This window comes from Tenrec ecaudatus, chromosome 2, assembly GCF_050624435.1.
Source record: "Tenrec ecaudatus isolate mTenEca1 chromosome 2, mTenEca1.hap1, whole genome shotgun sequence".
NCBI classification, from domain to species: Eukaryota; Metazoa; Chordata; class Mammalia; order Afrosoricida; family Tenrecidae; genus Tenrec; species Tenrec ecaudatus.
In genome coordinates this window covers 41,006,598-41,027,779 of record NC_134531.1, presented here as the reverse complement: position 1 = coordinate 41,027,779, position 21,182 = coordinate 41,006,598, and the positions used below count along the sequence as shown (strand labels likewise).

Below are 21,182 nucleotides of genomic sequence, written 5' to 3'. Positions count from 1 at the left end.
CCCAGGACAGGTTCAAGGCGCAATCCGCCGGTGCCCACTGGGTCGGGAATGCCACCTCCGAGCTCCTCGCGGGCCCGGGGCAGAGCGGACACGCGCGGCTCCTCGCTTTTCAAGGGCGGCTGCAGCGGGGCGGGGGCAGACTTGCACCCGGAAAGGTGCACGGTAACCTGCCAGGCGCGTGCAATGCCCCCCCTCCCTCGACGTCCCGGCGGGCGGCCCGCGCGGGCAGCGCCCACGACGTCACGGGCGCACGGGCGAGCCTCCAGCCCGCCCCCTCGCGCGGCCCTCCCCTCCCCGCCCCGCCCCTCCCCCGCCGTGACGCGGCGGCGCCCCAGGCTGCGCGCACCGCCGCCGCTCCCATTCGAACCTCCACGCGCCCGCGCTCCGGCCGCGCCGCTCGCCGCGGGGTCCCGAAGATGGCTGCTCTCCAGCTCCTCTCGTCCGGCCTGCGGCTCTGCGCGTCCGCCCGCGGGGCCCGGGGCGCCTGGTCCAAGGTCAGGTGCCTGCGAGGAGGGAGGCCCCGCGCGGGAGGGAACGCCGTGGTCCTCGCGCTGGATCCTCTGCCTCCATCCTCCCACCGCCCCAGCCGCTGGCCGCCGTGGCGCAGTGCCGGTGGCGGTTGGGCAACCGGTGGTGTTTGGAGATGCGCTCTGCGCGCTCGCCCGGGGGCGCACGCGGAGGCGGGGAGGCGGGTGGGGAAGGGAGGGAGGAGGGCGCCGGGCTTGCCGCTGCACCCCACGGGGCTCGTGGGTCCTCCCGGGATGGCAGGGGACCTTTGCCCCCCTCGGCGCTCGCTCCGGAGACCCGGACCTGCTTGGTTGCCAGGAGGGCGCTGGCGGGAGGAGGGATGCAGGTGGAGGCAGCAGCGGCGGGTCGCGCCCCTCGCCCGGCGGCTCAGGCCAGGGGCAAGCTCGAAGGCCTGGAGCGCGGAGCCGGGGACTGAGGCCCGTCCTGCGCTGGGTGCCAAGGGGGCGGATGAAGGGCGCGGTGGGGGTGGAATCCCGCTCGCCAGCCTCCCTTTCCCTATAAGGCTGTGCCCCACCGCGGCGGCTGGCGGAGAGAGGAACCGGTCCCGGAGCGTCCGCCCGGGGTGTAGGCGAGGGAGGCGCTGAACAGGCGTCCTAGAGACCAAGGGGGGGCTGGGAGGGGAGTTTGCGCTCAGTCTGGGTGCACGCGCCCTGGTTCGGGCGCCCCTAATAGCTGGTCTTACAGGCTTTCCTGTCCAAACCCATTGCAACCCCAACTCCGCCCTTCCTGCTGATTTTCCACCTCGTGGTATCCGGAGGCACTTGTCACTACAGATGGCTGCTTGTTGTGCATTTTTGCCCCTTGGCTTGCAAGCAAGCCCCTGCTCTGGTGAGGCGCTTTCTTTGAATGTTTGGAGTCCGTGACTGGACCAGGGCGCTTGGTCCAGGAGAGTGGCGTTACTACTCTTCCCCCTGTAAACGCCTCTTTCTTGGAAGAGGATACAGGAAACAACAGTATTTTTATTTCATCATATGCTAGTGGTGTAGTGGTGAAGCGCGGAAAAGTTAGCGGTTCGAGTTCATCAGCTGCACCACAGGAGAAAGTGTACAGCCTGGGAAGTCCCATGGGCAGTTCTACTTAGCCTTACAGGCTCGCCATGAGTGGGGGATGGATTCTATGGACACGTGTGTGTGTAAAATATTGAATAATAGTTGAGTTTAAAGTGTGACTTGAGCACAGTGGAGCCCCAGACAACTCTAGCCCTCTCCTTTCCGCCAACAGTTTCCTAGTGCTACCGAATGATTTAGACCTGGGTGATTTTACTCTTAAAATGCCTCCTACAACACATTTCCAGAATTGCAGATACCTCTGGTTATATCAAGCATTGTTAAAAAGGAACTTGACCTATTAGATTGCTACCGGTGCTGGACTTGATGCATGCCAGGTCACAGTGATACCCTTGGGCCAAGGTCAATTACTCTGCCCTTTCATGGCAGTTATTTGACTAAGTTAAATTTACTTTCTTGGTGACCTCAAAACAGGTTGTGAGTTTTGCAGTAGCTCAATGAACATTCAGATCTGACAGTGAATTTTTCTCTTTCATGTTTAATTACCATAGCTCTAACTCATGATGTTCCAGCCAGGGCAATTTTGCTCTCCATCAGTGGTTTGTACTTGGTGCCCTTGGCGTTTATTTAGCACTTAAATCCTGATGCCCTACTTCTTTTGAACTGTAATACATGGTAACTTTTCAATGTAATTGTACTTGCTTAACCTTTCAAACTTTTCTTGTCTTCCTGGCCTACACAACTTACTGGTTGAGCAGGATCTAGTGTTATATGCTCTGATCTTGGGTTCCCTGAGTATTAACATTAAGTAGCTACTGAACACACGTTTAATACACGAATGAGCGAATTATGTAGCCAAGCTTAAGTAGTAACCTTTATTAAAAAAATTTCCCCCCTCTGCTAAACATAACACTCATAACACCAAACTCGCTGCCATGGTGTCTATTCCGACACAGAGGGATTCGGCAGAACCCTGTCGATAGGACAGGGTAGAACTGCCATGTGGGTTTCTGAGACTGTCACTCTATGGGGGTAGAAAGCCTTATCTTTTTCTTCAAGATTGTCTGGTGATTTTGAACTGCTGACCTTGCAGTTAGCAGTCCAAATGCATAACCCACTATGCCACCAGGACTCACTGCTAAACATAAGGTAACAAGAAAAAGTAAATATATAAAAATGTAATCGATTTTTCTTTTAAAATGGATAGTTTAACAGTGCCTCTCAAACTTGAGCATGCATCAGAAGCACTTGGAGGGGATAAATAAATCTTTAGGGACAGTCACTGGATTAATAATTACCTAGGGAAGAAAAATGGGGCTTTCTATGCGTGTCAACTCTTACAATTTTGGAAACTCACTGGGGCAGTTTTACCCTGTTATCTGGGGTTGCTATGTTGGCATCAGCTTGAGGGCAGTGAGTTTGCTTTGGTTTGGAGGGGGCATGAAAGGAGAGATTAGGGGGAATAGGGAGCTAACAACCATGAATACAAGAGAAGAAACTGTTCTGAAATGGATTGTGGTGAGGATTGCACAAATCTTCTGACTGTGATTGAACTATTAAATCATATGATATGTGAATTATGTACCAATAAAACTATTGGGGAACAAATTGAGCAGTACTTGGAGGCTTTTAAAATAGAATGTTGTGCCTGCTCCTGAGTTTCTGATTTAGTGGGCCTGGGGTGGGGCCCAGTAATCTGCATGAACAAGTTCCCGGGTGGCCTTGGTCTGGGGACTCCACTTTGAGAAGCGCTGGCTTGGGCTTAGGTTTGAAGACTTCCTTTGTTTCATTCTACTTCCCGTTCCCTGCAGAACATGATGAGTGGGAACATAAACAGAAAACCACACCAACACTTGACCTACCTCTCCTCTTGAAAACGCCACATCTCTCCAATTTCAGACTCTCCTGAGCTGCGGCCATTCTGCTTCAGCTGTTGACTGGTGGCCTCCCTGGATGTTTCTTACACGCCCTTTCTGAGCCAAACGGAACCAGCCCTAATGTGGCTCTTCCTTCCTTCCTTTCTTTCTGCTTAAAAATTGTGGTTAACTGATCCCCACTGTCAACTCAGTTGTGTAAGTTGGAAGTCTTGGCACCATCCTTCCGTACTCTCCTCCTTAGTCCACTTCCGTTGACTCCCTAGAACCTCTTTCTGAAATGTCCCTCAGGGCTGCCCTTTGTACTCTTTCACCTCCCCCCCCCCCAGCCCTCTACTTAGCATCCTGAGTGCATTATTGTAAATAGGGGCACAGTTTAGTAATTATTTAATCTACTAGTTTTTAAGCTTTATCATAGCTGGGACGATGCCTGTTTTGTTTTAGCCTTAAACTCAGTTTCTCCCGTATTGAGTATGTTATTGATAAATGGCATCGAGTTGATTCTGACACATATCCACCCAATGGACAGCAACTTAACACTGTGTGATCCTGTGCCGTCTTCACAATTAAAGCTCTATGGGAGCCCATTGTTGAAACCACTGTCAATCCATCTCCCGGGGGATCTTCCTCTTGTATACCGACACTCTATTAGTTATGACCGGTAGCATGTCCAAACTACACGAGAAGAAGTTTCACAATCCTCGCTTCCAAGGAGCATTCTGGCTGTGATTCTTCCAAGACAGATTTGTTCTTCCTCCTGGGCAAACCAAACTCACTGTCCTACAGTTCATGCTGACTCATAGCAACTCTATAGGACATGGAAGAACTGCCCTGGTGAGTTCCCGAGACTGTAACTTCATGGGAGTAGACAGCCCCGTCTTGCCCCCTTTCTTCTTGTAGTCTGTGGAATCTTCAATATTCGCTGCCAGTCCGTCTCCTCGGTCATCCCTGTTCACTGTCCAGGCATTTGAGGCTACTGACAAGCTCCTGGCTGGGTTAGGCGCACTTTAGTCTTCACAGAGTGCGTCTTTGTTTTGCAGCACTTTGAGAGCGGTCTTTGGCAGCAGGTTTGCCCGGTGCGATATACCGTTTCACCTGTTGCTTTAATGAGTGTTGATAGTGGATCCTCATCAAATGAAATCCTTGAAAAATCCAGTCTTACATTTGTTGATCGTGATACTGCTTTTTCGGTCCAGCTGGTAGGATTTCCTGCTTCTGTACTTTAGGATATAATCCATTTCAAAGTGATAGTCATCAATAAGTGCTTCCAGCCTTTTTTCAGCAAGTAAGACTGAGTCACCTGCACGTGGAAGGTTGTTCATGGGGCTTGCTTCAATCCTGATGCTGAACTCTTTTTCACATAATCCATATTCTTGCATTATTTGTTCAGCATACTGATTAAGTGTGGTGCTAGGCTACAACCGTGACTCACACCACCCCTGATTTGGAATCGTGCACTATCCCTTGTTATAAACCAATTCCTCTTGGCCTGCGTATAGCTTTCTCTATGAACACAATTAGGCGTACTGGAATTCCCATTCTTTGCACAGTTATCTATAACTTTTTATGATGTGCATAGTCTAATGCGCTTCCATATTCAGTGAAACACAGGTAAGTATCTTTCTAGGATTCTCTACTTTCAGGTAAGATTCACCTGTCACCAGCAGTGGTATCCTTCATTCTACACACGCTTCTGAATCCGGCCGGAATTTCTGACAGTCCCCTGCCAATGTCCTGCAGCAGCCTTTTTTGCTTGATCTTCAGCAAGATTTTACTTGTCTGGGATATTAATAGTATTGCCTGATGTTTTCTTCATTAGGTTGGGATCACATTTCTTTGGAATGGGCATGGGTATGGATCTGTTCCAGTCAGGTGGTCAGGTGGCTAGCTGCCTTGCAAGTCTCTTGGCATAAACGACTGAGTACTTCCCACGTCGAGTCTGTTTGTCGGACCAACAATCTGTTGATTGTTACTCTGCCACTTCCTAGAACTTTGTTTATCACGAAAGGCTTCAGTGCCGCTAGGGCTCTGCCTTTCGCGTCATCTGTGCTGGCTCATATGGCATCTCCTGCAGTGGCTGCACGTCGACTGCTCTTGTGGTTCCATGATTCTGTGTAGTCCTTTCATCTTCTTTTGATGTTCAATATTTTGTCTGTAGAATTTTTCAATGCTGCAATGTGAAGCTTGACGTATTTTCTTAAGTTCTTTTAAAAATGTTTTACTTCCTTTCGCTCTTTCGGTTTGAGGCACACTGAGCATGTTTTCCCCTCTTGGTTTTCTAACCCGAAGGTTTTGCATATTTTATTATAATACTTTATTCTGTGTTCTTGAGCCACACGTTGACAAGACAACTCTGTTCAGCTCCTTTACTTTATTAAATTTTTTTTATTAGGTACTCTTAAGTTCAAGAGCAAGTTTCACAAAACTAAAAAAAAAAAAAAGAAGACCAGGCTTACTGGTCTGATAAAGAATGTTGGAACCCCTGAGTCTATAGGTCTTAGTCAGGCCTGGAACTGAACTCACCCCCATGGCTCAAGTTTTCAGCTGAACAATACAGTAGGCCTCTAAGGGGAACACTGGGCAGGTGTACCTTCCTTAGAATCACCAACCTTGGGCAGCTTTTGGCCGAGGACAAAGTTTGGAAGGCAGGAAGGGTTGGGACAAAAGGAGGAATGGAAACTAGAAACAGCGAGGAAGTGGAGGGGATTATTACATTCAATTAATCACATGATACAAGATGTGTATTGATTGTACGTTAAATGGATTTTCCCTGCAAACCTTAACCTGATTCACAATAAAAAAAGTAACAATATGTTGGATCAGTTTCAGAGTAAAGAAGTTGGTAAAAATCTTTCACTTCTTATTTTTGGTATTGATGGTTAATGCATGAATTCGAGTAGCAGTCATCCTGTGTCATTCTGTGTAGGTGCGTGGATGTCATTCGGTCACTGGCGGTATTTAGCATAATCCTAAACCGAATGCCAGTGAGTCGCTGTGGACTCATGTCGATCCTGTAGGAAAGAGTAGTACTGTTTCCTAGAATTGCTGGTGTTGTAGATCTTCATCTTCAAAGCTAAGCTAAGCAAGATAGCCTTAACTTTCTCTGGTGGAGCGGCTCATACACTTGAACTGTCGGCTTTGCAGTGAGCTACACCACTAGGGCTCCTGGTACTCCGAATGGTTGGTATAGAATAAATGTTTTTGAAGAGATGCACAAGTGAACGGATGAGTCAGCCACCCCTCCAGCCCTAGCCTCTTTCCTGGTTCAGGCTCCCATATCACAATGATGAACTCTCCCTGCTTAAAAGGGGTGATGGTCCTTCCTCAGTGCATAAAGAAGTTAGAACTCTTTTTTTTTTACACACTCACTGCCCTCTCCTGTAGGGCCACTATGAGTCAGCAGCTACTTTGTGGCAATACTCTGTGGCAATGAGTTGGTTTTTATTTTGTTTTGTTTTTTGAAGCCTCTGAAACTGCAATAAAATAAATTTCTGTTTGTTAACACCACCCACGTGTGGCATTTCTGTTGCAGCAGCACTACATAACTAAGCCAGATGTTTTCTAGTTGACTCGAACTCCTGGTGGCTCCACGTGTGTAAGAGTAGAATTGAGTATCAGGCATCAAAGAACAAAAAATCATATTGTGAATGAGGGGGAGTGCGGATTGTTCACCCCAAGTCCATCTGTGGGCAGCTGGACATCCCCTTACAGAAGGGTTGCAGGGAGCAGAGGAGCCAGTCAGTGCAGTGTAGCAACAATGAAATACAACTTTCCTCTAGTTCCTAAATGCTTCCTCCCCACCCTGCTGTCATGATTCCAGTTCTACCTTACAAATCCTGCTGGACCAGAGGATGTACACTGGTACAGATAGGAACTGGAAACACAGGGAATCCAGGATCAATGATCCCTTCCGGACCAGTGCTGAGAGTGGCGATACCGGGAGGGTGGAGGGAGCGAAGTTAGAACTCTTATATGCTGTGTTTACTCACATCCTGCCTCTGTCTGATTTTGGTGGGCCTAGAGTGTGGTCCTGCAGGTCCCTGCGGCATTACTCTGAGTCCTTTTACATCATCTCTATACCTTTCCAGTTGCCTCTTCCCTTGTCTGGACCCCTGTTACTATTAGTCATATTTCTCTGAGGGAACTCCTTAACCTTTCCGAACTCCCCAGTTATCCTTTCATCTGTGTTCCTTTAGGGACCCTTGGACGATCCCTGACATGAGAACAGCTTAGAACATGATCCCTTGAAAACAGCACACCTGTGCTGGAGTGAGTAGCTTAGTGCCAGAGATGGCCTCTGCGCGCCTTGAGATTTACATGGTACAGGTGTGTAATTGTGTAATTCACATGGTACAGGTGTGTAATTGTGTGTTTGGTCCAAGATAAATATTTGACCTTGGTAGACGCAGCTAAAACATTTCAACACAGGTGGCCACCCTTTCTTGGCCAGTGATAGCTTTTTGCAAGCGTTGATATTTTGTAACCACCAGCCTATGACTGCCTTGTCTTTTCTAACGTTGTCAACTCATTCCTACCACCCCGCCCCTCACCTTGCCCATTTTGGTTTTTCAAATTTTGAAACTTTAGGAAGTGGCTTTAACCTTCCTTTGTCAGGGTACACTTAAGGGGCAAGATACATACCACGTGGGGATATAGTTCTGCGTGATTAAAGTAGAACTTATTGAAATGTTTAAACAAAAGCCATATGCTTTATGGGTTCGTTCTGATTGAGCTTAAGAAGTAAATCCACTCAGGAAGGATGTCAGGCGCTAACTTTGCCAGAAGATCGAGCAAGTGCATATGGTGTTGAATGCCAAGAACAAGAGGAATTAAGTGAAAGAAAGGCGGAAGTGATTAGAGAGGAAGAAGATTCTAAAATCGCAGGGAATAGGGTAAATGTAGTTTCAACCGTGTAAGACCTCAGAGGGTAAGCGCATGAATGTGAACAGACCTTGCGTCAGGATGGAGAGCGTAAACGAAGGGGACCATGGAGAAGCAGATTAGGTGGGGAAGGAATTCTACTGTAAGAGGTTTGATTATTTCTTGTACTGCATAATCCAGCTGCGATTCCTTTCTCATCCTCAAATAGCAATATCGACCAGAAAGCAATTCTGCAGATGATAGAGGGGAAAAGACATGTAGCTGACATGACTCTTTTTTTCTTCGATAATTTCTATCAAGTGTGGGGTTGTTTCTTGGACTTTTTAAAAAATTGGCAGATGGTGCACTGTTGTAATATCCAAAATACATACAAAATAGAGGCCAATTTAACGATCCCTCGTGGTGTCGCGGTTTCAAGCTGAGCTGCCGTCCGTACGCGCGCACCTCTCCTCGGGAGAAAGCTGGGGCTTTCTTCCCATCAAGAGTTAGTGTTAGTTTTGGAAACTCACAGGTGCAGTTCTACCCTGTCTCAAAGGGTCTCGCTGGGTCTGATTTGACTCAAGAGCAGTGAGTTTGGGCGTTTGAGTGAGAGCTCCTTTTGGATTCAGTGTCTAAGAAAAAAAAGATGTTACCAGAAATAGTTTTCTCAAGCTCCCGTCTATCCTAGATGTCGGCAGTGGCAGGGAGCTGCCTTGACTCCCAGAAACAGGGAGGAGGATCAGAGAGCAAGCTGATTAAGAGAACGCATCATTCGCAAGGTTGGAAGGCAGCCCTTGTGCAGTTTCCACTAGGATGCTGCCTCCCAAATAGGCAAGCTCCCTTGCTTTAGGCCTCTGAAGACCCCGAGCCATTTCGCTGAGAGGTTGGTCGAGGGTGCAGTATGAGTCGGGGGGCAGCCCCCCTCCCCACTAATCACGGGTTCAGTAAGCACAATGGTATGGTTGAGATAGACATGTATTATAATAGAGAGCACGAGAGAGAGTCCAATGATGGAGTCGGACACATTTCATGGTCGCATGCTCACCTCCCGGATGGCCATGATCTTACAGGCCAGGTGCGCGCACAGCGTGGCCCAGGCGAGGTGGGGCGTAGACCCGGCAGGAGGCTGGAGAACCAGGCAGGGGGCTAGAGAACCCGTCTATTGCTAACCAAGGCTTATATCTACTTGGGGGGTGGGGTGGCGTGATTGCAGGTAACCACACGTCACAGGAAGGGACAGTACCATAGGCATACACATCATAGGAAGGGGATGTACAATAGGCATAGGCGTAACAGGAAAGGGATGAGCTAGGGATGTACACACGATAGGAAGGGGAGGAACTACAGGTGTACATGTGACAAGAAGGGAGGACCCTAGATTCATGATGGCGGCCTAACCTTGGTCACCTTGGATGGGCTTGACCTCTCTAGGGTCAAGAAACACACAAGTACTATCCTTATCAGATGTGAGTGGGCCCTACTTGTGGGATAAACAGTGGTGACTGCTTGCTCTGGATGGAAGAATCACCCCCCATCCACTTCTGATGACCTCCAAGTGTATAGTCATTTGCAAGCAGCTAAGTTTGGCATATATTTGGGGGAGACAACTTGGGAGAAATCCTTCTGTTTCCCACATGAGGGCACCCTGTTTCACTGTCCCCCGCTGCTGTTTGCTCTGCTGCCTTGCCCAGTAATCTTTGAATATCCAGTCTAGCAATTTTGAGATGGTATCACTTCGTTGCAAGTAAGCACACATATGGAAGTAATTGTAAAGGTAGGAACCTTGTTGTGAAAACCCCAACAAAGCTCGCATCAGTTCATTGGCTGTAGTCTAGGCCAAACAGGAGCAGGCCATGCTTCGCTCGCTCTGTTGTACCTAGGGTCTCTCTGAGCCCCAACTGACTCGTTGGTACCTAACAACAGTGGGCCAGGTTTCATTGAAAAACAAACAAACCAAGCCTAAACCCCTTGTAAAATCAGTTGTGTGTCCGTGTGTGGTGTACAGGGGTGTTCTATGGGGGGAAAGACCCCAAATTTAACGATATTTTATACAGACATCTTCATTCAGTTTTCAGCATAACAAAGAGAAGATGATGGCAAATCACCTGCGTGAGGGACTGCATCAGCAGGAGGCCATGTTGTGTTTGAAGGAGTCGGGGCCACATTGCTAATTTAGAAGGCAGAAAATAGAGCCGTGTCACCAAAATCACAATTGGGGTTAGATCAATCCATCACCATTGCACTCAGGAGAGTGGGAGAGGGCAAGGGACCATGGATTAGAGAGGACTACGAGGTTGTTTCTGGGGCCCTCCAGTCTTCTCCGTGGGGTAGATTGTTTCTGGGGCCCTCCAGTCTTCTCCGTGGGGTGGGGGAGGAGTGTGTGGCTTTTGACCGAGTTACCCTGGTTTCCATTAAGGGCTTAAGTGTTTGAGGGTGAGACTGCTGATGCTTCTTGGGCCGGTTAGGGGAGTCTTTGTAACGTACTTCCAAACACACTCTGCCAGAGGACAAAGATTCTTACATTGAAAGACAGCACTCCATGGAGGCTACGTTTTTGTTAAGACTCACAACACAGTGGCTCCCTCTGTATTCCAAAACCCAAACTCCCATCTCATAGCCATGCATTCTGTTCTGACTCCCAGAGACCCGACAGGACCCAGTACAACGTGGTCTTCCTGAGATGAAGCGCTTAGGATTTAAAACTACTACAGGGAAAAGAGGAGAGATTTAAACTGCAAAAGTGACAGCATAATCTTATTGCCTTGGTAGGGAATGGGAAAAGGGTTTATGTTCTTAAAACGCCCATCTCCTAGACTTTCTATTCCTGTGCAGAGTTACACACTCATAACCCCCAGGCGGGTCTGTGCTGTCCCAGAGGGTTGCTGGGTGTCACACACACGTTGGTGGCAGGGAGGGAGTGAGTGAAGCATCTCCTGTGATCCAGGAAAACTCCTGGAAAACCATTTATTGTCCTTTTGGGCATTAAAGTAACGACAGCAAAAACTCACTCCCAAACTCCCCAAAAAAGAGACTTCCGAAGGTACAGTAATTTTCTTGGGTTCACACAATTTTGGCAGACTTCTGAAACTAGGCTCTTTTTTAGACTAAGCACACTAGAGTTTGACTCACAAAGCCACATTCTCCCAAGTTTGTTAATAACTATCCTGGAGACAAAAACCGCTGATCTTTTAATAAGTAGATATCAAATGTCAAAAAGTTGTTAAGTCAGCATAGGAATATTGGAAAAAAATCCCTGTAAATTCTTTATCTTGATCCCTTCTCATATTTTCTGGAAATATGCTTTCAAAGGTCCTTTAACTTTTAATCATCTGAGTCAGTGTGCAACATGTATTTTCTAAAATAGTTCTGGGGATTTTTGTTTGTTTGTGGGAGTGTGGGGGAGGAGAGCCTCTCCTCAGTATGTTTGGCGTTTGCAATGAAAACACTGCCACAAGGGCTGGGATTTGTGATTTTCATAGAGTCACTGTGAGTCAGAATTGACCTGATGGCAGTGAGTTTGGCGTTTTGAGGCAGTTATGTGTGAGGTTTTGCTTTGTTTGTTTTGCGTTGGCTGTATATCTCTGTTTCTCTTCATGCACCTAAAACGGACCTCCAGGGGAAATGGGTTTTCTCATGACTTCCTGTCTTCCATTCTGGGGAGGACAGAAACAGTTGTGGGTGGCCTTACGCCCCTAGACTGCTTCAGCGTGAAGAACGCCTTTCATTGCCTTCCTCTTCCTCCTAAGAGCTGACTCTTGGCCCGTAGGTGGCTAGAAAGGCAGCAACGTTACACAGGAGACACTCACAGATTTGTTTGATAGAAGCCATGAAGCAGAATTAGCTGGGAGGAGTTGCAGTAAGCATGGAGAAGGGCTGACTGCAGTGTCAGGGCCAGAGGGTCACATCCCGCTCTCTGCTGTCTTTGGCACAGACTCGAATAAATTCCTCGGCTCCAGGAACTTCACCCGGACCATGAGTTGGCTGGATTAGAATGCTTCGTTTTTGTTTCGTTTTTAAAAAAATTTTCTTCCTCTTTTCTGCCCACCATTCTATTTTCCAGTTTTAGTGTCTTGTTTGTGAAACCTCCGGAGCCCTGGGGGTGTAGTATTTATGGCTGGGCTGCGACCCGAAAGGTCAGCAACTTTGAAACCCTCAGCTGCTCTGCGGGAGAAAGATGAAAAGATGAAGCTTTCGAACCCTCTGAAGATTTGCAGGCTCAGAGAAGCACAATACAGCCTACTCTGGCCTCCAGGGCACCTGTGAGTTAGGATCAACTCAACGGCAGGGAGCTTAGACATCCAAGTCAGAAATCTGGCCGTTGAAGAGAATCTTTCCTGCAGGACTGGCTTAGCAACTTTCTTCCCCTGTGCACCTCCTCTTTTGTAAGACACCATTCAAAAATGATTGGGCTTCATCAGGAACAAATGATTAACAATACTTATACAGAACTCAAAGGGAAAATACACCCTGTACTCTATTCCTATCTGGACACTTGACCTAGTTTCTGTCCAGCCCGAGGTGACCCAGACTGTGTGTGCTAGACCACTGGAACTTTAGACTGCCCCTTCGAGGTGCCCAACATCTTGCATAGGTCACACCGGAAGGATTCTGTGTGGAAAACTTACTAAGTGAACCGGGCTTTCCCTCAAACTCACCTCTCGCAGATTTAAGGAATTGACATTTAGGCTGAGATGCCCTAGTGTGAGAAGGAGAGATGACTACAGCCTGTCCTAAGTTTATGGAATTGCCGGCTGTAGGACTTTGATTTGAATCTCTTGCTCGAGCGTGCCCAGTGAACGGTGGCCTGAAGTACCATATGCTTACTCTTTTCATGCTCGCCTTGCTTAGGACATGTGTTAGCCTGGTAGGCATGGCTCTGCCTTGTAAATGAGTGTTACTGACACTTCTTCCCTATTTCCCAGTCCTGTTGTCCCACGTGCCCAACCCCACCTCCGAACCGCCGGTCCATTGTTTTCTCCTCTGGATTGTTTATCCTGCCTGCCTTATCTAGATAGACACACAGAGACATTAATGAGTACAAAAACAAGACAAAGCAAAACAAGAACAACAAAACAAGAAAACAAAACAACCACAAAAAACCCCAACAAGCAAAAAGCCAAGGACAAAAAAAGAAACGCCTATAAATAGTTCCAGGTCTGTTTGTAGACCTTTAGGAGTGTTTTCCAGTCAAGTCTGATGGGCGCCGTGCCCAAAGCCTTATGTTTGGTAATCCTCGGGGCCAAAACAGCTATTAAAAATGATTTGGTTTAAGGTTTTTTCTACTCTGCTATGCCTTCATTCACCAAAGAAAGCCCCTGTTTTATAATTATAGTGCAGGTGTTCGGATTCCATCATAAGTTTTAGGGGACACAATCCTAGCCAGCCATACGTGGAGGTATTTCTCTGCTAATAGGAGATCAGGATTTGGAGTGTTGGCCATTCTGTGCTTATTTTATTTTATTTTTTGGGGGGGTGAGCGGGCATCATGTCTTAGTCCTTACTGTAATTTTCACACTGTAAATTCTAAGTAAAGCATCTATTCGTCAAATGGAAGGTTTGAGTACTATCAGAAATAGATGCTTGACGCTGCCTCTATGGTGAATTTGAGTCGTTATATCTCAGCTGTTTTTTTATCTTTTCATGGTGGCCACAGAGGTCACCGCTGCGATGTTTTTCACGTCGTAACGACAGTGACGTGGGGCCTCCTGTGGGGATCTGTGGATGGACTGTGTCCAGTTTATTCCACAGGAATAACCACGGAAGAAGCCTCACTCATAGATATCAGGGGGTTTCAAATCACTCATGGAAAAATGAAATGAAAAGCTAGCGGAATTTTTCTCTGAACTCTTTGAAGCTGCCTCTGTGTGGGTGCTTAGATAGATACATAAAATAAATGCATTTCTATACATGCAAAGCGAAGCTGTGTCTCCAAATCATTCTTTGCTTAATCGTGACTTCTAATTGTTACAGGGATGTGTTTGCTACTTTTCAACCAGCAATCGCCATCAAACTAAATTTTATTCAGATCCAGTGGAAGCCATACAAGACATTCCTGACGGTGCAACCATACTGGTTGGCGGTGAGTGCCAGCATTGCTTTTCTCTGTATGGAAACTTGCTCGAGTTTGGCGGGCAGCAGCGGAACCGCCTGGCAAAGGTGTGGACATGAGACAGGCTATTTGAAAACGGCAGTGACTACCATACTGCTCCTTCCAGAAAGTCTAGCAAGGCTTAGCACATAATGTTTATTTCTTTTCTGGCTTCTGCTAACTGCCAGGTTAGTAGTTCGAAACCACCAGCTGTCCTCGGGCAAAAGATGAGGCTTTCTACTCCTGGAAAGAGAGTGTCAGAAACCCACCGGGGCAGTTCGGTCCTGCCCTGGAAGGTTGTTATGAGTCAGAGTGGACTCAAGGGCAGTATTATTTTGAAAAGCTGAAGTTTCAAAAATTAAAAATCAACCAACAAATAGAAAACACCTCTATGGTGATGTCTTTATCAGTAGCTTTGGGAAAGCCTTGGAAATTTTTTTTCCCTTAAAATTAAAAAAAAAATGTTTGTACTGATCACATCCATCCCTAGCTACTGCTCATATGCCTCTGCCTGGTGTTGATCCCCCAAGTCTTACTGTTAACCCCCACCCACCTTTCTTTTTTATAATGTACTTTGGGCCCACCCACTGACACTTATTACACTTGCTGCCTGTTCTTAAAATGGTTTTGGTTTTCTAACCTTGGTCACGATGTTCAAGGATTATTTTCAGGGCTGATATCCACTTATTTATTCAAAAGATGCCATTGAATGCTCACTTTAAACCCAGCACTACTCATATTTGAGGAAATGAATAAGATGCAAAAGAGTGAAAGGAATTGGCTCAGGCTTCTGGTTCTGCAACATCTACTTTGGCATGGACACAAGTGGTTGAGAAAGTAAACCATGTAAGGGTTGTTACCATGTATACTCATGTACAAGCCAAGTTTTCCAGCACATTTTTAATGCAGTTTTTGTAGTAAAATTAGGTGCCTCGACTGATATTCGGGTCAAGTTATACTCAAGTGTATACGGTATAACTCCCACTCTTACTGCCACCAGCCCAATTTTGCTTCATAGCAACCCCACAGGACAGTGTAGAACTGCACTGGTGGGTTCCCAAGACACTCTCTACAGGAGCATTTGAACTATAACCTGAGATAATAAGAGGGAGATGTTTAAGTACAAGATGAACAATGGGTAGCCATATAAACTGATCGCACTTGGATTGCTAAAATTCAAAGACTTGGCAGTGATGTGTGGTGTATTAATAGTGCCAGACGTTTAGATACAACAGTAGGCGCTCCTGGTGGTGTAGTGGTTTCATGCCGCATGCTGCTAACCTCAAGATCAGCAGTTTGAAACCACCAGTGGCTCTGAGACAGAAAGAGGAGGCTTTCTACTACTGCAAAGAATTAGTCTCAGAAACCCACAGGGGCAGTTTGCCTTGCTCCAGAGGGTTGCCACGAGTCAGAATGGACTCAATGGCAGTGAGTTTAGTTTGTTTTGGTAAGACCATTTAGTGCGTTGATGAGGTTATCTTTGGTTTATGCTTACTAGATCTAGTCATTTGCTTGATTAATCTATTTCTTTGTTTTCTATCAAAAAGAAGAACACACGTGTTTTCTGAAATAGTCTGTCTTTTGGGCTCGTAGGTTTTGGGCTGTGTGGCATTCCAGAGAACCTCATAGGAGCTTTGCTGAAGACGGGCGTGAAAGGGCTCATTGCAGTCAGCAACAACGCAGGGTAAGTGTGCATTTACCAGTGCTTGGCTCGAAAGAAGTGATCCTTCTTGATAATATTTAAACAAAGTGTATCAATGAAATAGGAATTTCTCCCCTTTATAGGAACAGTGTCCCAAGCTTCGGAAGCCAGACGTATTTAACAAGATTTAAAGTCAGCGTTACATTATTCAAATATTTTAAATATAATCCTTCATAATATTAAGTAAAGTAAACCAGTATGATTTTATATCCCTGTAACCTGATGTGCTTATTTTTTGAAATCTGAAATGTATTCCTAAATATGAATACTGTATGTACTCGTGTGTAAGCTGAGTTTTTTAGCACATTTTTTAATGCTTTTTTGTGGTAAAATTAGATGCCTCGACTGATATTCAGGTTGACATACTCAACTATTTACATCTATAATTTCAAATGGAACATTAAGAGTTAAAATTTAGAATCATCCTTTAGTGTTATATTTTGTTATAGATCATTATCCCTTTGTTTATAAAGCAACCTGGAATTATCTCTCCTGATAACATGTCCAGAGTGCATGAGATGAAGTTTCTCCTTCCTTGCCTCCAAGGCATGTTCTGGTTGTATTGCTTCCAAGACAGATCTATCTGTTCCTATAATGGTACTTTCAATAGTGTTTGCTGATTCATGATATGCTAGTATGAAATGTTGTCTGATCCTAAGCTAGCTCTATGGTTCTTGATAGGTTTGAGCCCATTGTTGAGACCATCTGATTGTGGCGGACCATCTTATCGAGGGTTTTCCACTGACCCTCAACTTCAGCAAATCTGATTGCTCTCTTTAGCGATTGATATTTCCTACTGGTGTGTGCGGTGACTCTAGATTATATAAAAAGAAATGCCATTCATCATAAAGTTGCTTATCTTGATAGAAGGAAGCAGATGTGTAGTCAGCACTTAAGACAGGAGGCCCATGTGCAAGAGTGGTCAACAATAGGACATCACACTTGAAGAATGGCAAACCCCCCCAAAAAGAACAGCAAGCATGTTACAATATGCTTAGTTCTTGTAGGAAAAGCTTGTGCACAACAGTCAATCATCAATCATTCAGCAAAAGTAAAAATAAAAAAATAGATTTATTTTTATTTAAAAAATAAAACACAAACAGAAATGTTTGCTCTCACAATTGAGAGGCTAGAAGGCTGAATTAAGATAGACATGTCTGCAGGCCTTGTTTACTTTTAAGGCTCTGGAAGAAAATTCTTCCTTGTCTCTTCCAGCCTCCGCCAGTCTCAGGCATTCATTCCAGTGTGCCTTCATCTTCACATGACCTCTTCCCTGTGTCCTTCTGCCTTTGCTTCTCTTCTTGTGTGGACACTGGCTATATGGGGTTAGGGCGTGCTCTATGACCTCATGGTTGACTCGTTATGTTCGTAAAGCTCTGTCTCCAATTAAATCACACTCACAAGCACCCGGGGGCAAGATCTGAACATACCCTTTGGATGAACGCAGGTGAACCTGTACTACTCTTTTTCATGATGAATTCAAGATTCATCTTCTCACAGAAGCCTTCTCTAAATATAAATCTTCTCTAACCCTTTTTAAAAAATTACTAAGTCATTTTACTGGGGGGGGGCTCTTACAGCTCTTATAGCAATTCACACATCAATTATATCAAACACATTTGCACATTTGTTGCCGTCATCATTTTCAAGACATTTTCTGTCTGCTTGAGTCCTTGGAATCAGCTCCTCTCGTTATCCCTCCCTCCCCGCCCTCATGGATCCCTGATCAATTATAAATTTTATTTTCAAATCTTACACTGTACACTAGCTCCCTTACCCATGTTTCTGCTGTGCGTTCCCTTGGGGTGGGGGTGGGGGTTATAGGTGATTAGTTCCTTGTGTTTCTCCCCCTTCTTCCCCCACCTTCCCCCTACCCTCATGGTATTGCTACCCCCATTTGTGTTCCTGACGGGTTTATCTGGATTCCCTGTGTTTCCAGCTCTGATCTGTACCAGTGTACATGCTCTGGTCTAGCCAGATTTGGAAGGTAGAACTGGGGTTGTGATAGTCGGGCAGGGGAGTGGGGGAGAAAGCGTTAAAGAACTAGAGAGGAATGTTGTGTGTTCCATCGGTGCATTGCTGTTCCCTGGCTGATTCAGTCCTTCCTTGTGACCCTTCTGTGAGGGAATGTCCAATTGTCTACAGATGGGTGTTGGGTCGCCTCTCTGACCCTCATCATTTGCATCAATATATTTGTTTGTTTGGGGTCTTCTGATGGCTGATAGCTGAGCCTATTGACACCGCATGATCACACAGGTGGGTGTGCTTCTTCCATGTGGGCTTGTTTCTTCTCAGCTAGATGGGTGCTTGTTTAACTTCAAGCCTTTAAGACCTCAGACTCTAAATCTTTTAATAGATAGGCACCATCAGATTTCTTCACTACATTTACTTATGCACCCATATTGTCTTCAGCGATTGTGTCAGGAAGGTGAGCATCACAGAATGCCAGGTTATTAGAACAACGTGTTCTTGCATTGAGGGAGGGCTTGAGTTCTCTGCCTTATTGATTTTGCCACCTCTGAATTCCTTCAGTCTTTATGTGCCGAATTATATGCATCATCTTTGATCCAGATAAGGTGACTTCAAAAAGATTGTAGAACAACAACAACAAAATATAATACAATTTTTCCTATACCAATCATCACTTGCATTTGTTGTGTATTCCCTTCTGTGCACATTTTAAGAATCTCAGAATCACTGAGAGATACATGGATGGGATTCCAGGGATCATTTATTCTGGGTCCCTTATTTAACAAAGAAAACTTACTTATAAAGGATGAAATATTTTGTTCACAATTACTTGATACTCAAAACATGTATGCCTTTTGACCTGACTTTGTAGTTATTAAAAAGTTTGATTATTAATAATTTGTTGATTTGCCAGATATTTGACTCCTTCCAAAGGATGCTGTGGCTGCCTAGTAGTTGCTGATACATATTCCACTGAACATACCAAAGGCACTTTGCAAGTATTGACCCTGATTCTCTTCAATAAAAAACCAAAAACCCACTGCTATTGAGTCAATTCTGACTCATAATGAGTTTATAGGGTAGCGTGTGTATTTCCAATACCGTAAGTTTTCACCAGAGTACAAAACTTCCCCTTTCTCTCTTGGAGCAACTGAATGGTTTGAACAGCTGACTATGTGGTTAATGTTTTGGTGTATAACTCCCTATGCCACCAGGACCCACTGATTCTCTTTCATACCCTGCGCCACCCCTCCTCCCCCAAACCCGCTGTCATTAAGTCAGTTCTGACTCTTACCTGCTCTGTATAGCGCCTGAAGCTGTAAACTTTTATGGGAGCAGACAGCTTAATCCTATTCCTGCAGAGCCACTGGAGGTTTTGAACAACTGACTTTGCAGTTAGCCGTCTCCACACTTCTCTGAAACAGGAAAAGTTTAAATCTAGAGCTCTATAGGCAGAAGGCACTTGTTTCAGCCTTTAGCATTAGATAAATGGGGGAAACTTATGAGATGCTTATTGGAGAATCATTGAGATGATCTGAATTATTGAGTAGATGAGAGAGTTTGGAATTAGAACTAATACTCTTCTTTCTCACTTAGAAAGATCTCTTGGTATGGATTGATATGCCTGAATATAAAGTTTTTCAAAGCTTAGGGCTCCTTGGTGCCTTGAGAGAAAAAAGTATTGATAGGTTTGCAAATGATTAATGCATTCAGCTTCTAATCAAGAGGTCAGAGTTGAGTCTATGAAGCGGTCCTTTGGAAGAAAGATCTGACAGCCTACTTTCATCTGCCATTAAAAGCCCTAGGGAACACAGTGCTACTCTGATACGCATGGGATTTTCATGTGAGTCAGAATTGACTCAATTATAAGTCTCTTTTCAATTGCCATGAGCTCCTCCCTCAGTGCGGAGTTTAAACAGTTAGCCTGGATAAGATAAGTCTTTGTTTAAGCTCATTCCGTTGACTCAGTATTTTGATAATGGGTTCGTAAGGGAAGTAGGATAACTGCAAACACGTCTTTCATTGATTTTTTTGGAGGACTTTGACATGGGAATTAGAAGCTTGTATCAACCAGAAGTTCCTCATTAAATGCCAGACAAATAAGTCAAGGGCTAAGGAAAAGAATCAATAATGTTGTGTTAGTTTTGCTCCTACTCTTCTGACAGGACTTAGACTACCTTTTTTACCCCCTCCAACTTTTTAATCGTAAAATGGGTGGAGGTTTCCACAGAGCAATTTTCTATTTAATAAGTCATATCATTTTATATCATGCTATTGATTGCAGTCCCCACGATGGGACCCAACTTGTTCCACTTCCTCCCTGTGCTTCCTGTTTCCACTCCTCTTCCTTTCCTAGCTTGTCTGAGATTTGTCCCTGGAAATGGTGCGTTGTTGACCTTTAGTGGCTGATTATTCTAAATTGTGCATACTTCACTAGTCTCATCCTTCCCCCAATATGTTTGCCCATTGTTGTACAATTGAGAACAGAGCCGTTACGGCGAGCTAATTTCCAGATTGGAAGGGTAACTGTTAGTGTGGGTACTTTAGAGAAACAAATCCACAGAAACTCATGTATAAGAGAGAGTTCTGCGCATCAAGAAAACACCCCAACCCAGTGCTGCCCAAGCCCACAAGTCCAACATTAACCCATATGTCCAACACCAATCCACAACAACTCCTCCATCTCACAAAACACACACTATGACGCCAACTGCAGGAGGAAAGCCGAATCAGTGGATGTGTAAGCGTCTCAGTGCTGGCAGGGGTCTCCACACGACTGCTCCACCACCCAGGGCTGCATCGGGGTAGGTCCATGCGGCTTCTCGGGGATGTCTTGCAGGAAGTCAGCCTTGCCAGCTGAAGCAGGGAACTGGCTAAGGCAGCTGCACCCTGGTCTGACCATCAGAAAGCAAGAGAGCTGAGAACTAGAAAGGCGAGGCTCACCGAGCCATTTAGCCCTCCTTCATTTAACCCCACATGTGTTTATCGGCCAGGTTGGCACAATGAACTAACTCCCTCAGTCACTAAGGGTCAAAGTCTCTATTGAACCAGTCCGCCAGGTTTTTATATTTTGAGTCTTGCACCTTAGTCTTCCACTTCATCTCCTGGAATCCCTTTCAGAGAAGTGAGTAGTAGTAGCCGGATACCATGTG

The 21,182-nt window shown here is 45.7% G+C and overlaps 1 protein-coding gene across 2 annotated transcripts in view; it reads left to right on the top strand.

The window, feature by feature from the left end:
• The first annotated feature begins 336 nt into the window (after positions 1–336).
• OXCT1 (3-oxoacid CoA-transferase 1) overlaps positions 337–21,182 on the top strand; it is a 172,482-nt gene continuing 151,636 nt past the window's right edge. For both annotated transcript variants that reach the window (XM_075540976.1, XM_075540975.1), the window contains exons 1-3: positions 337–494; positions 14,240–14,348; positions 15,951–16,041. In XM_075540976.1, coding sequence (XP_075397091.1) covers positions 417–494; positions 14,240–14,348; positions 15,951–16,041 — 278 coding nt within the window. In that variant the 5' untranslated portion in view covers positions 337–416. The remainder of the gene's footprint in view (positions 495–14,239; positions 14,349–15,950; positions 16,042–21,182) is intronic.